The following is a 14,038-nucleotide window of genomic DNA, read 5'->3' as shown; positions in this document are numbered from 1 at the left end:
AACGACGATTGCACCGGCATACTATTGCACCTATGAATTTTTTGTTGTTTTACGGATATTTGAACCCATACTATCCCTCACCCGGTATGTTAGTTGTTGTCCTCACCCATGGGTTTAGCACCCGCATATACTGTAGATTGAACCCGCGAATATGGGCTATTCCAAGTGACACTACGGGACAATTCCAGAAATTTTGCATGTTGTTAGATTCAATATATTTTTCACATTTTCAGCTACATGTTTTGTTTCATTGTCCAATCAGTTGCTTTATTGAATATGTAAAAAATTGCACAAAAGTTACACCCAACCTTACTTGGTAGATAAAAAAAAATATAGTAAAATATAGCGTGACACTACAGGACGGCAAATCCACCATGCACTAACAGTACGTTGTGTTGTGCTGTAAATTTTCGCGATGGTACAGTAGGAGCCCATAATATTTTTTGGTGCAGTAGCTGAACTACCCCTCTATGTGTTGCTCAAGTTACTTAATGTAACACTGTAAAGCCATGCCAATAATGTGCATATTGTAAGTGACACTACAGGACGTGACACTACAGGACATTTTTCCACTTCGGAATAGCGGCATCTATCATCTCTTAAAATTCTGGTAATAAATCGTTAAATGGGTGAAGAAATGTTCTACAGCACTGCAAATATTTAAACTTTATTAACTTAAATCCAGTGCGTCAATTCCATATGAAATAACTGTACCACACAATCAAACACTTTGTGTCAGGAATCATCACAAAATATGTCAATTATACCAAAATTTATACATTTCAGGCCATTTTTTAAAAACCATCAAAAACCTGGGTGAAATTTTAAATTGTTCAATGAAATGAATGCAGTCCAATAAAATTCCAATGTCTTTTGATATCAAAAGTAAAAAAAAAATAATTTCACTACACTTTTTAAAAAATTGATGGAATTCAACTTTTGCTTGGAATGGCCCATATACACATGGGTTCAAAATTCAAATGTACGTGGGTTCAAATGTACGATCACCGAATTGCACGTACAGGATCAAAGTGAGTTTTTGGACACGTAGTGGACATAACGATCGTTTCAATGTTATGTTGTTGTTCTTTGACACGTTTTTAAAAAGTCGCTTTTCTCTTCGAATACTGGACCAATTGCTTTGAAATTTTCAGTGGTTGAAGATAAAATTTTTCTTCAGGAGGCTATTACTTTTTTTTTTTTTAGCTATGACGTCATCAAAATTATTGCCATTGGGTGGCGCTGCGTGTCCATATATTTGAGCATAGCTCTCTTGTTGTTATTTGTCTCCGTCTCCATTTTTAAAAAATCGCTTTTCTCTTCGAATACTGGACCAATTGCTTTGAAATTTTCAGTGGTTAAAGATAAAAATTTTCTCCAGAAGGCTATTACTTTTTTTTTCGCTATGACGTCATCAAAATTATTGCCATTGGGTGGCGCTATGTGTCCATATATTTGAGCATAGCTCTCTTGTTTTTATTGTGAAGACAGAAGCAAGATTGCGCAAAAATATTCGGTTAGATTTTAGAAATTATCCGATTCGAATAAAAAATATACCGTATTCGATATTGCGCAGCCCCCACCCTGAGATAAAAGGTTCAAACAATACTCCATTTTAAGGTTAGTCAACCGCTATATTTACGATGTAAACCTTTTGTATTTACCTTTTTCCTGTAATTGCGGAGTGGTGGATAAATATTGTCAGCTTGACTTTTCTTCATTTCGACTCCATATTTTAATGGTTAAAACTTCCGGAAAGGCTACCGGTACCGTCATTTTCAACGGTAAGTTTATTTCACTACCGGTACATCAGAAAAACGTGCCGGTAGCGGTAACAACGAACTCGCAATCGTCAAAATTTCATACATAGAGCGCCCATGTTTCTCTCGGAAGTACGGTACCGGTACGGTACCAGTGGTGCTGGAGTATAAGTGGTTTCGTGAATTTGGCAATGATGTAGACTACCCGTATTCCTAGTGGTAATGACTGAATAAAAAGACTGTTGAATCTTCAAAGTACATGTACCGGTACTTAAATAAGGTATGCAATATTTATGGGTCTTACTACTGTACTACTTACCGGTACTGAATACCGGTACCGGTACAGCGCGAAACACCGCAAAGAGCGCAAAACGGAGGAAAACAGCGCGAAACAGAAGGAAACCAGCGCAAAACAGAGGGAAACAACGCAAAACAGGTGACGCAGTCATTACCACCTCCTGCCACCAAAGAACCACAGCTCTTCTCGCCATGGTTTTATGGCGCTATTTCCGGTACCGTATATTTACAAGGTTATGTACCGCATTATAGGTCATCATGCGAAATTTTATCTACCTTTTTGGTGCTCCAGAAGTATGTGCAGCAATATGTCGCACAACCCGAATCTGCTACACACACATACTATTTTCAGGTTGTGCGCCATCTTGGTGCACATACTTCTGGAGATCCCTTTTTATCTAAGCCTAAAGCCAACCATATCCATATGAAAAATGTTCTAAATTATGGTACCCAAAATGTGTCACCAGCAGGGGCAGACCTTCCATTACAGCATTACTGGCTACATACGTTGGTTTGTGTTTTTAATTTGCTGCCGTGGTACTCCAACTCAAAACAAGGTGCCCCGAAACAAATTTTTCTGCTTCACACTGTTTCCCTCTGTTTTGCGCTGTTTCCCCACTGTTTTGCGCTGTTTCCCTCTGTTTTGCGGTGTTTCGCGCTGTATTCAGTAAGTACAGTACAGCACACTATCCAAATTCCAAGAATTTCCCTCCATTTGGCTCAATAAAACAAACACTCTATGTGTCTCACAAACGAGGGGTGTCTGGGACCACGTCAGATGCTTCATATCGCGCCATGCCTGTCTCAATAATAATCTAAATTAATTGCAGCTGTCACATGGCCAAAATTGCCGTTTTTTGCTAATAACTCTCGAATGCTACGGTAAAAAAAATTTTTCTTAGGTAGATCAGATTATTTTTTCCCAGGGAATTCAATGATGACGTTACTAGATTGCGCTTTTTTGTAGTATTTTGCACAACTTCATTATACTGTATTATTACCGATATTGAGGGACAACAATGTCTAGACGTCTCCCAAAGGAGGGGTGTCTGATCATCTGTAAAATGGGTTTCTCTTAATGGGTACAATGTCACCCGATTGGTATAGTGTGCCATACTGAAGTAGTAAGAGGAATATTTATTATTGTATTAAAAATTTCTGAATTTGAGAAACAGATATCGTCAACCAATTTCAAATGTTTGGACAGATATCATATATGACTTCATGCTAAAAGTAAAAGTTTGAAAGTAGGCCTACCCTAAAAGTTTATTTTGACTCCATAATCAGCATAACAGGCGATAAAATGATTGATAAAACCAAATAACAGAATAAACGAGATCAGATTTTGGTCAGAAACCGAAAACTTATCCATCGAAAGTTAGGGGATCCCCCAAAACATCGCTCTTACTCCATAGTGACACCTTGTGTTCCATCACTGATCAATTAATAACTCGCTAATTATACGGCATAATTTGCCCAAAATCAATAGGCCCCTGGTCCGAGATAGGATGAATGTACATGCAAAATCTGGAGCAGATTCAATCTCGCTTTCGTGAGATATCGCGTGCATCTAACAGACATACATACAGACAGACAGACAAATACCTATCAACATACTTACCGATTAAAATCGATAAGTACTAAAAACTGATTATGAAATCAGGAGAGCAAACAAAACCTTAGATAGGGTTCAAAACGTACAGAATGTAAGATGGAGGGTGTTAATCAAGAAAAAGCGGTACCGCACCATACATGTTCTGGTGTTTGTGTGATAGAAATCTACTATTTTCGGTTTTTGTGCTTGTATTTTTAAATAAATATTCCTGACTCATTTTTTCTGTACCTACCTTCATGGTTTAATTCTGAATTTCTTGATTGTTTTCAAAATAAAGTTGTGTATTTTGTTTGGGATCTGGATTAGAAAAAGTGCAAATAGAAAATAACATTATTTTTTATTTATGTTCAAATACTCGATTTGTTAATAAAATATGTGATGGAAAAATAAAACGTACAGAAAAATTTTAATTTCATCTTTCATGGGCTTTTGAATTGATGATGAGGGCAAATTACTGTTCGTGAGTTAAATGGCGGTGAGTTTTACTTTATGTTATTATGCTAATTAAGACTTTAATATATGGCTAGATTTTTATGATTTAAATTGACGAGGCAAAAAATTTTACACAAACTTGTTTTCATTTAGTTATCCACAGATTTTAAAAATTGAATGGAAGTCTATTTTGTCTGAATGTCAATTGGCTAAATTGAAAAAAGAAATATTCATAAAATTATTACTGAAATTAAGGAATTGACTAATCTAAAATTCAGCTGTATCCAAACTTAATTTTATTGGATAGTCTATTTATTTGAACACCTCTGGTTGAGTCAACATATTATTTGAATTTTCAATCATTTTGCTCTGTTTTTTCTCTGTCTTCTGTATGATGATTTGATACAATGTTAATTTTCTTTTTATTCTAGCCGATAACAATTCCTACCACGACAGTTGCAACATCATCTCAACTTGATACTCCAGTTATTATTATCATCTGTGTCTTTGCATATCTCGCATTTTTTATTGTTGCAATATTTATTCGACAGTGTATTGTGGTAAGTTATGTTCGATTATCAATGTTGCTTGGTATATAACTTGTAACATACATTTTTTTCAAATTCAACAAGATTTTGCCCTCAAAATTAATATTGCACTTGAAAAAACAGTTACCGTAGTTTCATTCGAGAGATACTACACAAGAAGCAGTGTATGCACCAGTGTTACATTAGGTAGAATTATTCAAACCCTGAGTCGCAAGTTTAGTCATCCGAGACACCGAGTACATGCTCACTTGAGCCCAACTCGAGTCAAGTCAATAATTCTAGTCTTCCAAACTAGTATGATTAATTATGTTTTAATTATCATCTTTTTATATTGATTAATGCAGCATTCAGCAGTACCGTTTTGCACACAATTCCATTGTTCATTTAGTTCTTTTGTTATTGAGAGTTGTCTTGAGAAGACTTTTTATCATAACAATAATTAGGAATATTTTAAACTCAGTTAGATGCTATTTTTAAAGCAGGATAACTATAAAGAAGAATACTCCGATTGTGCAAGGTGTTTATGTTGTGTTGGTTATACAGAGGAGAATTGTTGGTTGTCAGTCAACAGTTGTTTTCAGGTTATAGATACAGTAAAGTTCATTTATCAAGCAGGATATACTAAACCTAAATCTTATCATGTCTTCTATGATATAAAAAATGATCGCAAAGAGCTGTTTTTATATATGTAAGTCAATTATACTAGAAATGAAAGCGATCTATTTCTACATCAATGTTGAAAATGTTATTCAAACGATCGTCAACAGAGATAGTTTTATATATTTAGGTCATTTATACTAGTGTTAGAAATGATACATTTGTACATCGAAAATGTTACTTGAGAAAATGGATAATAAAACGATCATACTTGATAATTGAATTTCAGATAGGGCTCCCATCAGTGCCAAAGAATTGAAAGCGTCCATTCTAAAATTAGTCAGATATCATGAATAATTTTGTAAAGTAATGATGATTTTTAGCCTTTAGATCCTGTTTGCTGTTCTTGCCAAATTTGCTGTTTTAAAGACAAAGATCCAGAGGTAATGATACCTCTGTACCTGAGTCAGATTGAGTAACAGTAAGCCTAATGAAAGAGAATATGTACTAAACTATGTTAAGTTTGTAGTATGCTTAAGACCATCAGTTGGATAATATTAGTATCAAATAGTTTTAGTTTGAATATCTTTATATCAGTAATCAATGGAAAAGAGATATTGTCAGTAAAGCTACGGGCATATTATTAACAGTGAGAATCCCTAAAATTATATTTTTTATGTTGATTAAATATCTGAAAATATAATCTTCCCACTTTTTTTGCCCCTATATTTTTAATTTACGGTATTTAATAAAATGTTCTCCATTTGTGTACATGATTCTTCAGTCCCTTTTATTTTTAGTCTCGTGGATTTTGTGCGGAGTGTAACGTTTGTGGGAAAGCAGAAGACACAAACAATTGCTGTGACTGTTGTTTGTCATTTGCACAAGCTTGCAATTGTAGTGTACCAGGAGCAACGACTTGTTGTGATAGCATCTGTGGACCCAGAAAAGTAAGATGTAAATTTTTTCTTCATGAACACAATCCACTGAGTTAATATGGTATTGTGATAGCTAAAAGGGACAAAAAGATAGCTTGACCGATAAATGCTATGGTCTCTAATCTCTAGTTTTGCTACAAGGATAATTATAGAGCAATTTTTAAATTTAACTGACTAACCTTAGAAGGATATCAAGGTGGAAATCGAAGATCACTTATTTGATTTCAGGCGAGTCTGTTGAGTGATAATGAAAATCCACTGTGCGAATATCATTTTGAGTTTTATGACATCATAGGACCATTTAATGTATCATTAACATTTTCCAGTAGAAGGCAGTTTGCCAATGGTATCACAATTCACAACGCATGTTATATCAATTACTCTTGTTATGGTGTATAGATATTTAACATGAAAGTCAGACACCTAAAGACGATTATTTCCGAAAAATCTTGATTTTGATTTGGTGTTCCACAAAAATTTGTGATATAAAATGTGTTATGTGGTTCAAAAAATTTGTGAATACTGATGTAGCCTACCATGGGATCTTTGTGTCCTCATATTTCAGTATTTCTCCCTTGTTAATTTGTGTATTGGTATCTTTACTCACACATATTTTCAATTGTATAGCATTGTGACATTGGAGATTGTCTGACCTGTGGACTTTGTGAGCAAAGTGATAATGTAAGAATTTTGCTATTTCTCCTAATTATTCAAATTAACTATTTCTCTTTAATTTATGTCTTATACTTGTTTACATATATTTCATATTTTTTGTCATTGCAAAAATGATAAATATATGAATTTATGTACTTCTGTGTCATATTTCTATTTTTCTGAGCCCTATAATGAAATAGAGAAAAGTTACAAGGCCTTCACTGTGAAAATTTATATATTATGCCCGTCATCGCTTATCGGTTAACATTACCACTGGTAAAGGATTACCACGCCAGAATTTTTTTTATTAATAAATCATGATATAGTTAGGCATGCGAAACCGTTCAAATTTTGCTTGTGACTATTCAAGTTGGATATGATTGGAATATAATCACAGCTGGAAACTTTCATATTATTTACGGTATATATATTTACATAAGATAATAAAGAAGATAATAAGATAAGAAATCTGTTAACAATTTTTTTTTTAATTTTTAAATATACCGGTATCATTTATCCAATAACCATGTTTGGAGCATGATATAAACAACATTTTCTCTTCAAAGCCATACTTCTATTCTTGCCATAATAAAATAAACAGATTTGAAGCAAAATGGCGTTTGTTTCTATTATATGCATGTCTATACCTATCATTGACACACAGCCGCAGGTCTGCAGCTGCATTGAGTGTGCCTGTGCCTGTCAAAGCCCTGACTGCGATCGTGTAAACTGCCTCTGCTTTGAGGTTCAACTTCGATAACTACATCTGGTGATAACAACCTCTGGTATGAATGTAGTGTTTGCAGTGCCGTGGGTTGATTACTAACAGCATGTCAGCTCAAAACATTTCCATTATGCTGAACATTTTTTTATATTTGTCTTTTTATTGCTATATTTAACAATCAGTGCTTTCAACATTAGAATATTAGCATTGGCATATGGCAATTAATATTTGCTTGGTGTGTTTTCATTAATATTAGATTAATGTAGCTAACTAGCGTAGTTGATTTTGTCAATCAAGTAATCTTAGATTATTCTTTTCTCTAGAGTTCAAGTTTGATAGATTTAAAAATAATTAATAATAAATTTTTAATATTAATGGAGAAAAAGTATGGTAAGTACAAAGACTGGAAATCTTCGGTTCAAACCCAATTCACCATATCACCCAAAGGATGTGATAAATTGGGTAGACTATATCTAGGAGTTGGGACATTACCAGTAAAGTTTCACACCCACCAACATGTCAGTTACTGCTTATTCAGCGGCCTTGTTCTGAACAAATATGATTTCCTAGGACGATCATGGAGCTGTTTCTGTTTTTTTTGCTATTTTTACAATTCTAAATAGGAGTTCAGTTGTGATATTTTAGTGTCTAATATGCTAAAATTTACATGATCTGCCTTTGCTGGGAATGTGTTGGAATAGCAATTTATGTAGTGTTTTCCAACATTCTCAGTTAAAATTTGGTGTTTTAGTTCATTGGGCTAGTGAATCAGCGCTCAGTACATGAAATTTGAATGTCGATTCTACTAAATTTTGTGAGTAATAATCATGCATGTTACAGCTTAACAAATCATTAGCTTCAGAATTATCATTATTGGAAAATGTAGTTAATTGTTTGTTTTAGTATATATGACCAAAAAAGTCAATCCAGTTTGGTCAATACATTTATATACACCAGTGCATTATGGAACAAATAAATGTTTACTAAATCTTGTGGGACATATTGAATGCCATTTTAGTACTGATGGCAGCTGAAACATTTCTGGTACTGTATGGAAAAGTAAAGGTGTTTTCATGTATTGTTATTTTCCGAAGAAGTCAGATCATGATAATTTATGTTTTGTAAAATTTGCCCCATGTGTCAAAGATGTCAAAATAAAAATAGCGCAAAGGTAGTAGCAGTATGTTGTAGGGATATTCATGATCATATAGAAATCAAATTTGACTAATTTTCGATACTGTGATATATCATATGCCAAATGTGAGTCCAGATTCATTTTCAAAATGATAATAGCAGTATTGACTATTTGAATTCTTATGCTTATTTTTACAAAGAAGCTTCAATTACAAATTGAAACCTTCACCTCTAAGGTGTGGTGTGCTCTGTGTTTAAGAATGCTGGAAAGCACTTTGTTTTATCTTGTTCACGATCACCGATATCTTCTTAATTACAATTGTAACTTTTATCATTCTTATTCTGCACTGTGAATCTTATCAGTCACTCCTGTTATTGAAAACTTTCACTTCTTACTTTACATTTCTCACTATTTATTACGAGCTCAGCCTTCATGGAAATATTTCTATTTACACACTCTGGCATATTTTTATTTTGTGGAGTACGGTAGTTCATCGTGCAGCAAAACCATGATATATGGTGTTGACTGTTGCAAAGTACTCTATTATAGAATAGATGTTTATTATAGCATGGTTGATGTTTATAATAGTTCACTTGCAACACACCGGAATCTATATAGTTGTGATAAATTTCACTCTTGGAATTTGCCATGAGATAAACCAGGGAATAAAATTTGAGAATCTGTAATGTATGTTTTATCTTACACTTTAATATTTCACATAGATCATGACTTTGTAGCAGCCATTAGTCATTTAAGTTAAAATGAATTTTATAAACATATTTCATATATACACAAATGACCATCTTCCTTCTCATTTATTTAACATGCTTTTGTATCATGAATGCATTAGCGGTTCTATGATGCCTTCTTTTATTGTAGTGATCCATGCTTCAATTAGATATTTAATAAATTTTCATGAGTTTTAGTACAAATTCTTGCTTCTACATTTATTTTAATATAAAGATTCGTTTTATTTGATCTCTATTTCAAATATTTTAGAATATTAAATAACACTGTTTGACTTGTATTAGAAGTGATTTTTATGGAAACTGTTTTTTATCTTTTTGGCATTCAAATGAAGTAGTACGCTAATCTGAAAATATGGCCTATAAATTCAAAAAAATTAACCACTAATGACTGATCACCAGTATGAAAGCAGGAGAACAGTTTGTACTGTATCATCTCAATTTGGTTCAATCTATAAAAATACATTTCGTAGATCCTCTGTATATTTACATTGAATGTCACAATCAAAAATAATCCAGTAACAATTGGAAGATCAGGATGAAAATGATCGTTCACCACTTTGTTCATTGTTCTATCAACTTTTACAGTCTTGCTGTGCAGATACCGGTTGCTCCTGTTCTGGTATATCCTGTGGATGTTGTGATTGTCCTGCGATACAGTGTGAGAAACCAGAGTGCAGTGAAATTCACTGTCTTTGCTGCACAATAAGCTGTCGAGACGGGGAAGCAACAACACAAGGACAGCAACAGTATCCGTATCCTCCTGATCCAAACTCACCGTATCCTAATTATCCCTACCCCTCAGGACCAATACCAACCAGAAGTGGGGAATCATATCCTTACTCTGGTTCCAGTCCTTTAGGTCCATACTCAATAACCAGGCCTTCATCACGAACTCCTGGATACTCCAGCCCAGACCCAAGAGCAGGAGGACGTTTTCAATACCCACCATCAGAATATCCATCCATCCGACATTCGCCTCGGCGTCTTGAGTCTGTAAATTCATCACGTCCACCAGTTTTAAACCGTTTTGTGACAACTGAAGGAGTTTGAGAAACTATAATTTATTTTTTCTTTCCACTGTATAAATTCTAAAAACAAGATGTCAACAAAACCTATTATTTGTACATTTAAATCACCTCAAGTTATCAACATTGGCGGTTCGGACATAAATTCCGGATGTTCGGTGATTGATGTAACATTTCCCAACATGGGTGTTGTAGATATTGGATCGGTAACTTTTCGCAACAACTACACAGCTTATGTCTCTATCATGTGCAAGGTATGATGGTGTGGGTTTGACTAAGTATGTTCAATGTACATTGAATTTGTTCATATTAATTCTACTTATGATAGTATGGCTGATTAGGTCATAAAGTCTCGCTAATTGCTGATAAGTTTTAGGCTCATCCCAACAATGCCCTCTTTCACTGTGAATACCATCTTGAATGTATACATTATTTCAGATTCAAAATAAATCTTTCATAATGTAGTAGGATAAGTAAATTATTATTGTTTTGGTCTGGCCTCCATTAGGATTTAAAATATGTAATGGTTATGAGCAGGAAGATATTTAGTTGGACTCACCAAAGGATTCTTCATGCAGTTGTGAGTTCATGCCCTCTTTGCACAAACAAACTATATTTCCCTAATTTGGTTTCAAACTTTGTAACCAAATCTTCTTTTTGGAGATAAAAAAGACAATAAAAGGCGGTGAAACAACAACAATATGGAAGAGAGCAATGAAAAAGATGAAGCTAATGCCGAATCCACACTCTGAAAATTGCAGCCAGGTAAGTGGAAAATAAATTTTCTGAAGATTCCTTGTTCTAATATTTCGATACTTTTAAATTTCTCAGGTACTTTGATAAGCAGAATTTCAAAAAGGTATCATGATAATATGATTTACCGATATCTAATTCCAAAGGATCATTGTTTGATAAAACGTAAACCTAATTCAAAGTTTATCTAAAGTTCTTCTTCATTTTCAGAGGCCATGATATTCTTTTGGGACAAGTTGTGGGTGCCCAGTAGTTAGCTGAACTATGTCGGCATTGGAAAAGGGTTAAAACCCCACACCTCATCTAGGATGTGATGATTTCTTTAATAATTCTGTTATTCTTGTTGTTTCAGAGTTTCTTTTCCATAGCTTCGAGCAGATTTCGATTCTCTTTGGAATATGTAGCTGTGTTACGAATCTTAATGAGGCAACCTTCTCCATGTTGGAAAAGTTTTGGATTGGATGAAATTAAATTATTTCCTCCACCTGCAGTACAAGAACTCTCTACTGCAATACCAAGGTAACATAATGATATGCTATTCTTTTTTTCTTGTCAGTTCACACACCATATTAAGTTACCGTGGGTGTAGGAATTGAAACCGTAGAGGAGACAGCTCGATTGATCATTAGGGAATCTGCACGAGACGTGTACTGTAAATCAAGTGTGGTTGATCAAGTTAACTATTGGCAACCTTTTGTTGCAAATCTTTTGTTTCTGGTTGATGAAATATCTCCATATCTATCTTAACTTATCATTGTTCTGTGATCTGTATTTTGGAATTATATAATTGGCCTGTAGGTTGGCACTTAGGTTACCTAAGTATTAGCAACATGCTTGCCACCACCACCTGATTAACCCCACAGGTTCACAGGCTAGGATCCTTTGGGGAGAATTATGTGGACTCTTCGTTGTCGAGTGTTTTACATAATCGCTAGACTGTTACAACTTCCTCCAAGTCAATGCATCTTGAGTAAATAACTAGTTAACTATTTTCATAACTGACATGAACTGATAATCGGATGAAACGCACCATAAATATGAAAATCCTATATTTTGAGGTGGTTGCTTGCTGGCGACAGTCCAAGAATTGGAATGGATGAGAATGAACCAATCCCCAAAGAACAAGCAAGAATTGCTGGATTACCGGATCCAGATGAATTATCAAAACGCCTTCATCAGTTATGGGGATTATCTGAAAAATCATCAGAAGCTGGTGCAATTACAAATGATTCTCCTGTGGGACGTTTTGATATTGATGGCTGCTACGAAATCAATTTGCTATCATATGGATAGTTTGAGAGATATTTTTCTAGTAGAGCAAGGGAAGTCGAATATCTTCCAAGTTTTCGAAATGATTTAATAATCAAATTTTGAATTCATCGACTTCTCAATTTTCAACCAAACAGGTGATTTATCGATAATACTGTGAATTATTGGCTAGTATTCCAAGCACAATGTGACGTCATTGCCTGGTAAATGAAGCTAATTTGTCTGATAATTTCACATGATTCGCGAACAATTGTTCTTACACTATAATCCGTAATAGGTTAACAAACAGCGTATTATATTGGAGTAATGCTTGAAAAGGCAAACTCATTTATTAGGAGGGAGTCAATCTGAACTAACCGCTTTGTACATATACCAAATTTTTTATACCTTTTTTACCATTTATTAATAGTACATATATACGATGTTTCATATATTTTATAGCGGAGTATAAGTTTATTTCACAAGCAGAAGATGTAACACCGCTAATAGCAATTTCGATTCACTGTTGTTCGTTGCATTTTTTTTTTGAATTTTGTAACGCATTAAATTATACGAAAAGTATGCTTGCTAACTAACTATTTCCATCAGTTGATTTTATTTTGGTCGCTCTGGCATAATCAAAACAAAAAAATGCAGAGATACCTGAGAGACGAGCATAAATTAGGACAAACTTAACAACATAAAAGTACGCGTACGTTTTTATGGCAAAATATGATAAAATGTTCAGACAGATTATACAGCTAGAGTCGTGAAATGGTTTTCATGACGAATTTACCATCACAATTGTAGGGGTATCATTTTGCGACTGGCACTAAACGATCTTGATCGGCTAAGTGAGCCTTTTGCATGTCCATTTCATCTAATATAAATGCGTAGACAACTTTGTATTTGATTGAAGAACCTCAACTTTTGAGGTATCCAACTAAATTAGACACAGTTTAATGTTTGAGGTGAATATGTGATATTGCAGAAGTCATTATCAATTGAATTGAAAATAGGCACACTAATTTTACATTTCACACGTGCAATATTTCCTATCTCTGCATTGCCAAATAATCGATGTCTTGCAGAGTTTAACCCAATTTTATAGAATTGGGGCGGACATAAATAGGCTAAAGATTTAGGGATAAGAATGAGAAAATCGGATTTATTGCCACTAGGTATTCGGTAATCGATTTCAGTGATATAACATGTGGTAATCGATTTTAGTGATAGATATCCAATGCGCTTAGCCGACACAAATACACTTTAATTTGCTGGTTATCATTGAAAATGGTAATTAGATGCTCTTAGGCTCTCTAGAAAATAGAACATAGCCCCTGACATAGTTACAAAATAACATACGAGCATACAAAATAAAACTAACTGGAAATCGTATCATGTATAATGCCTATAACTACAGTGCAAGGAAGCCGAAAACACACAATTCCAATCAGTATCTTTTTAAAATGGGTTTATCGCATTTCATGTTGTGATGTCTCCTCACAGTTAGTTATTCAAGGCGCTTAGGCTGATCGACACACTTCAATCTGGTGGTTCTGA

General features: G+C 34.2%; 2 protein-coding genes across 3 annotated transcripts; both read left to right on the top strand.

Annotated features, from left to right (window-relative positions):
* Positions 1–3,992: 3,992 nt before the first annotated feature.
* On the top strand, positions 3,993–10,731 carry LOC120345944 (uncharacterized). 2 transcript variants are annotated; one of them, XM_039415550.2, is made up of 5 exons: positions 3,993–4,147; positions 4,536–4,664; positions 6,050–6,199; positions 6,815–6,868; positions 10,035–10,731. In XM_039415550.2, the coding sequence occupies exons 1-5, from the start codon at positions 4,142–4,144 to the stop codon at positions 10,497–10,499; spliced, it is 804 nt and encodes a 267-aa protein (XP_039271484.2). In that variant the 5' UTR covers positions 3,993–4,141; the 3' UTR covers positions 10,500–10,731. The 2 variants fall into 2 exon arrangements, with proteins under 2 accessions (XP_039271484.2, XP_077971436.1); XM_078115310.1 differs by lacking the exons at positions 3,993–4,147; positions 4,536–4,664 and adding exons at positions 5,102–5,233; positions 5,633–5,692.
* Positions 10,549–13,057, top strand: LOC120345945 (nicolin-1-like). Its single transcript, XM_039415551.2, has 4 exons — positions 10,549–10,728; positions 11,138–11,239; positions 11,580–11,746; positions 12,286–13,057. The coding sequence occupies exons 1-4, from the start codon at positions 10,549–10,551 to the stop codon at positions 12,518–12,520; spliced, it is 684 nt and encodes a 227-aa protein (XP_039271485.2). The 3' UTR covers positions 12,521–13,057.
* The last annotated feature ends 981 nt before the right edge of the window (positions 13,058–14,038 follow it).

The sequence above is a fragment of the Styela clava genome, chromosome 8 (genome assembly GCF_964204865.1).
Source record: "Styela clava chromosome 8, kaStyClav1.hap1.2, whole genome shotgun sequence".
Classification (NCBI taxonomy): Eukaryota; Metazoa; Chordata; class Ascidiacea; order Stolidobranchia; family Styelidae; genus Styela; species Styela clava.
This window is presented reverse-complemented; position numbering and strand designations above follow the sequence as displayed.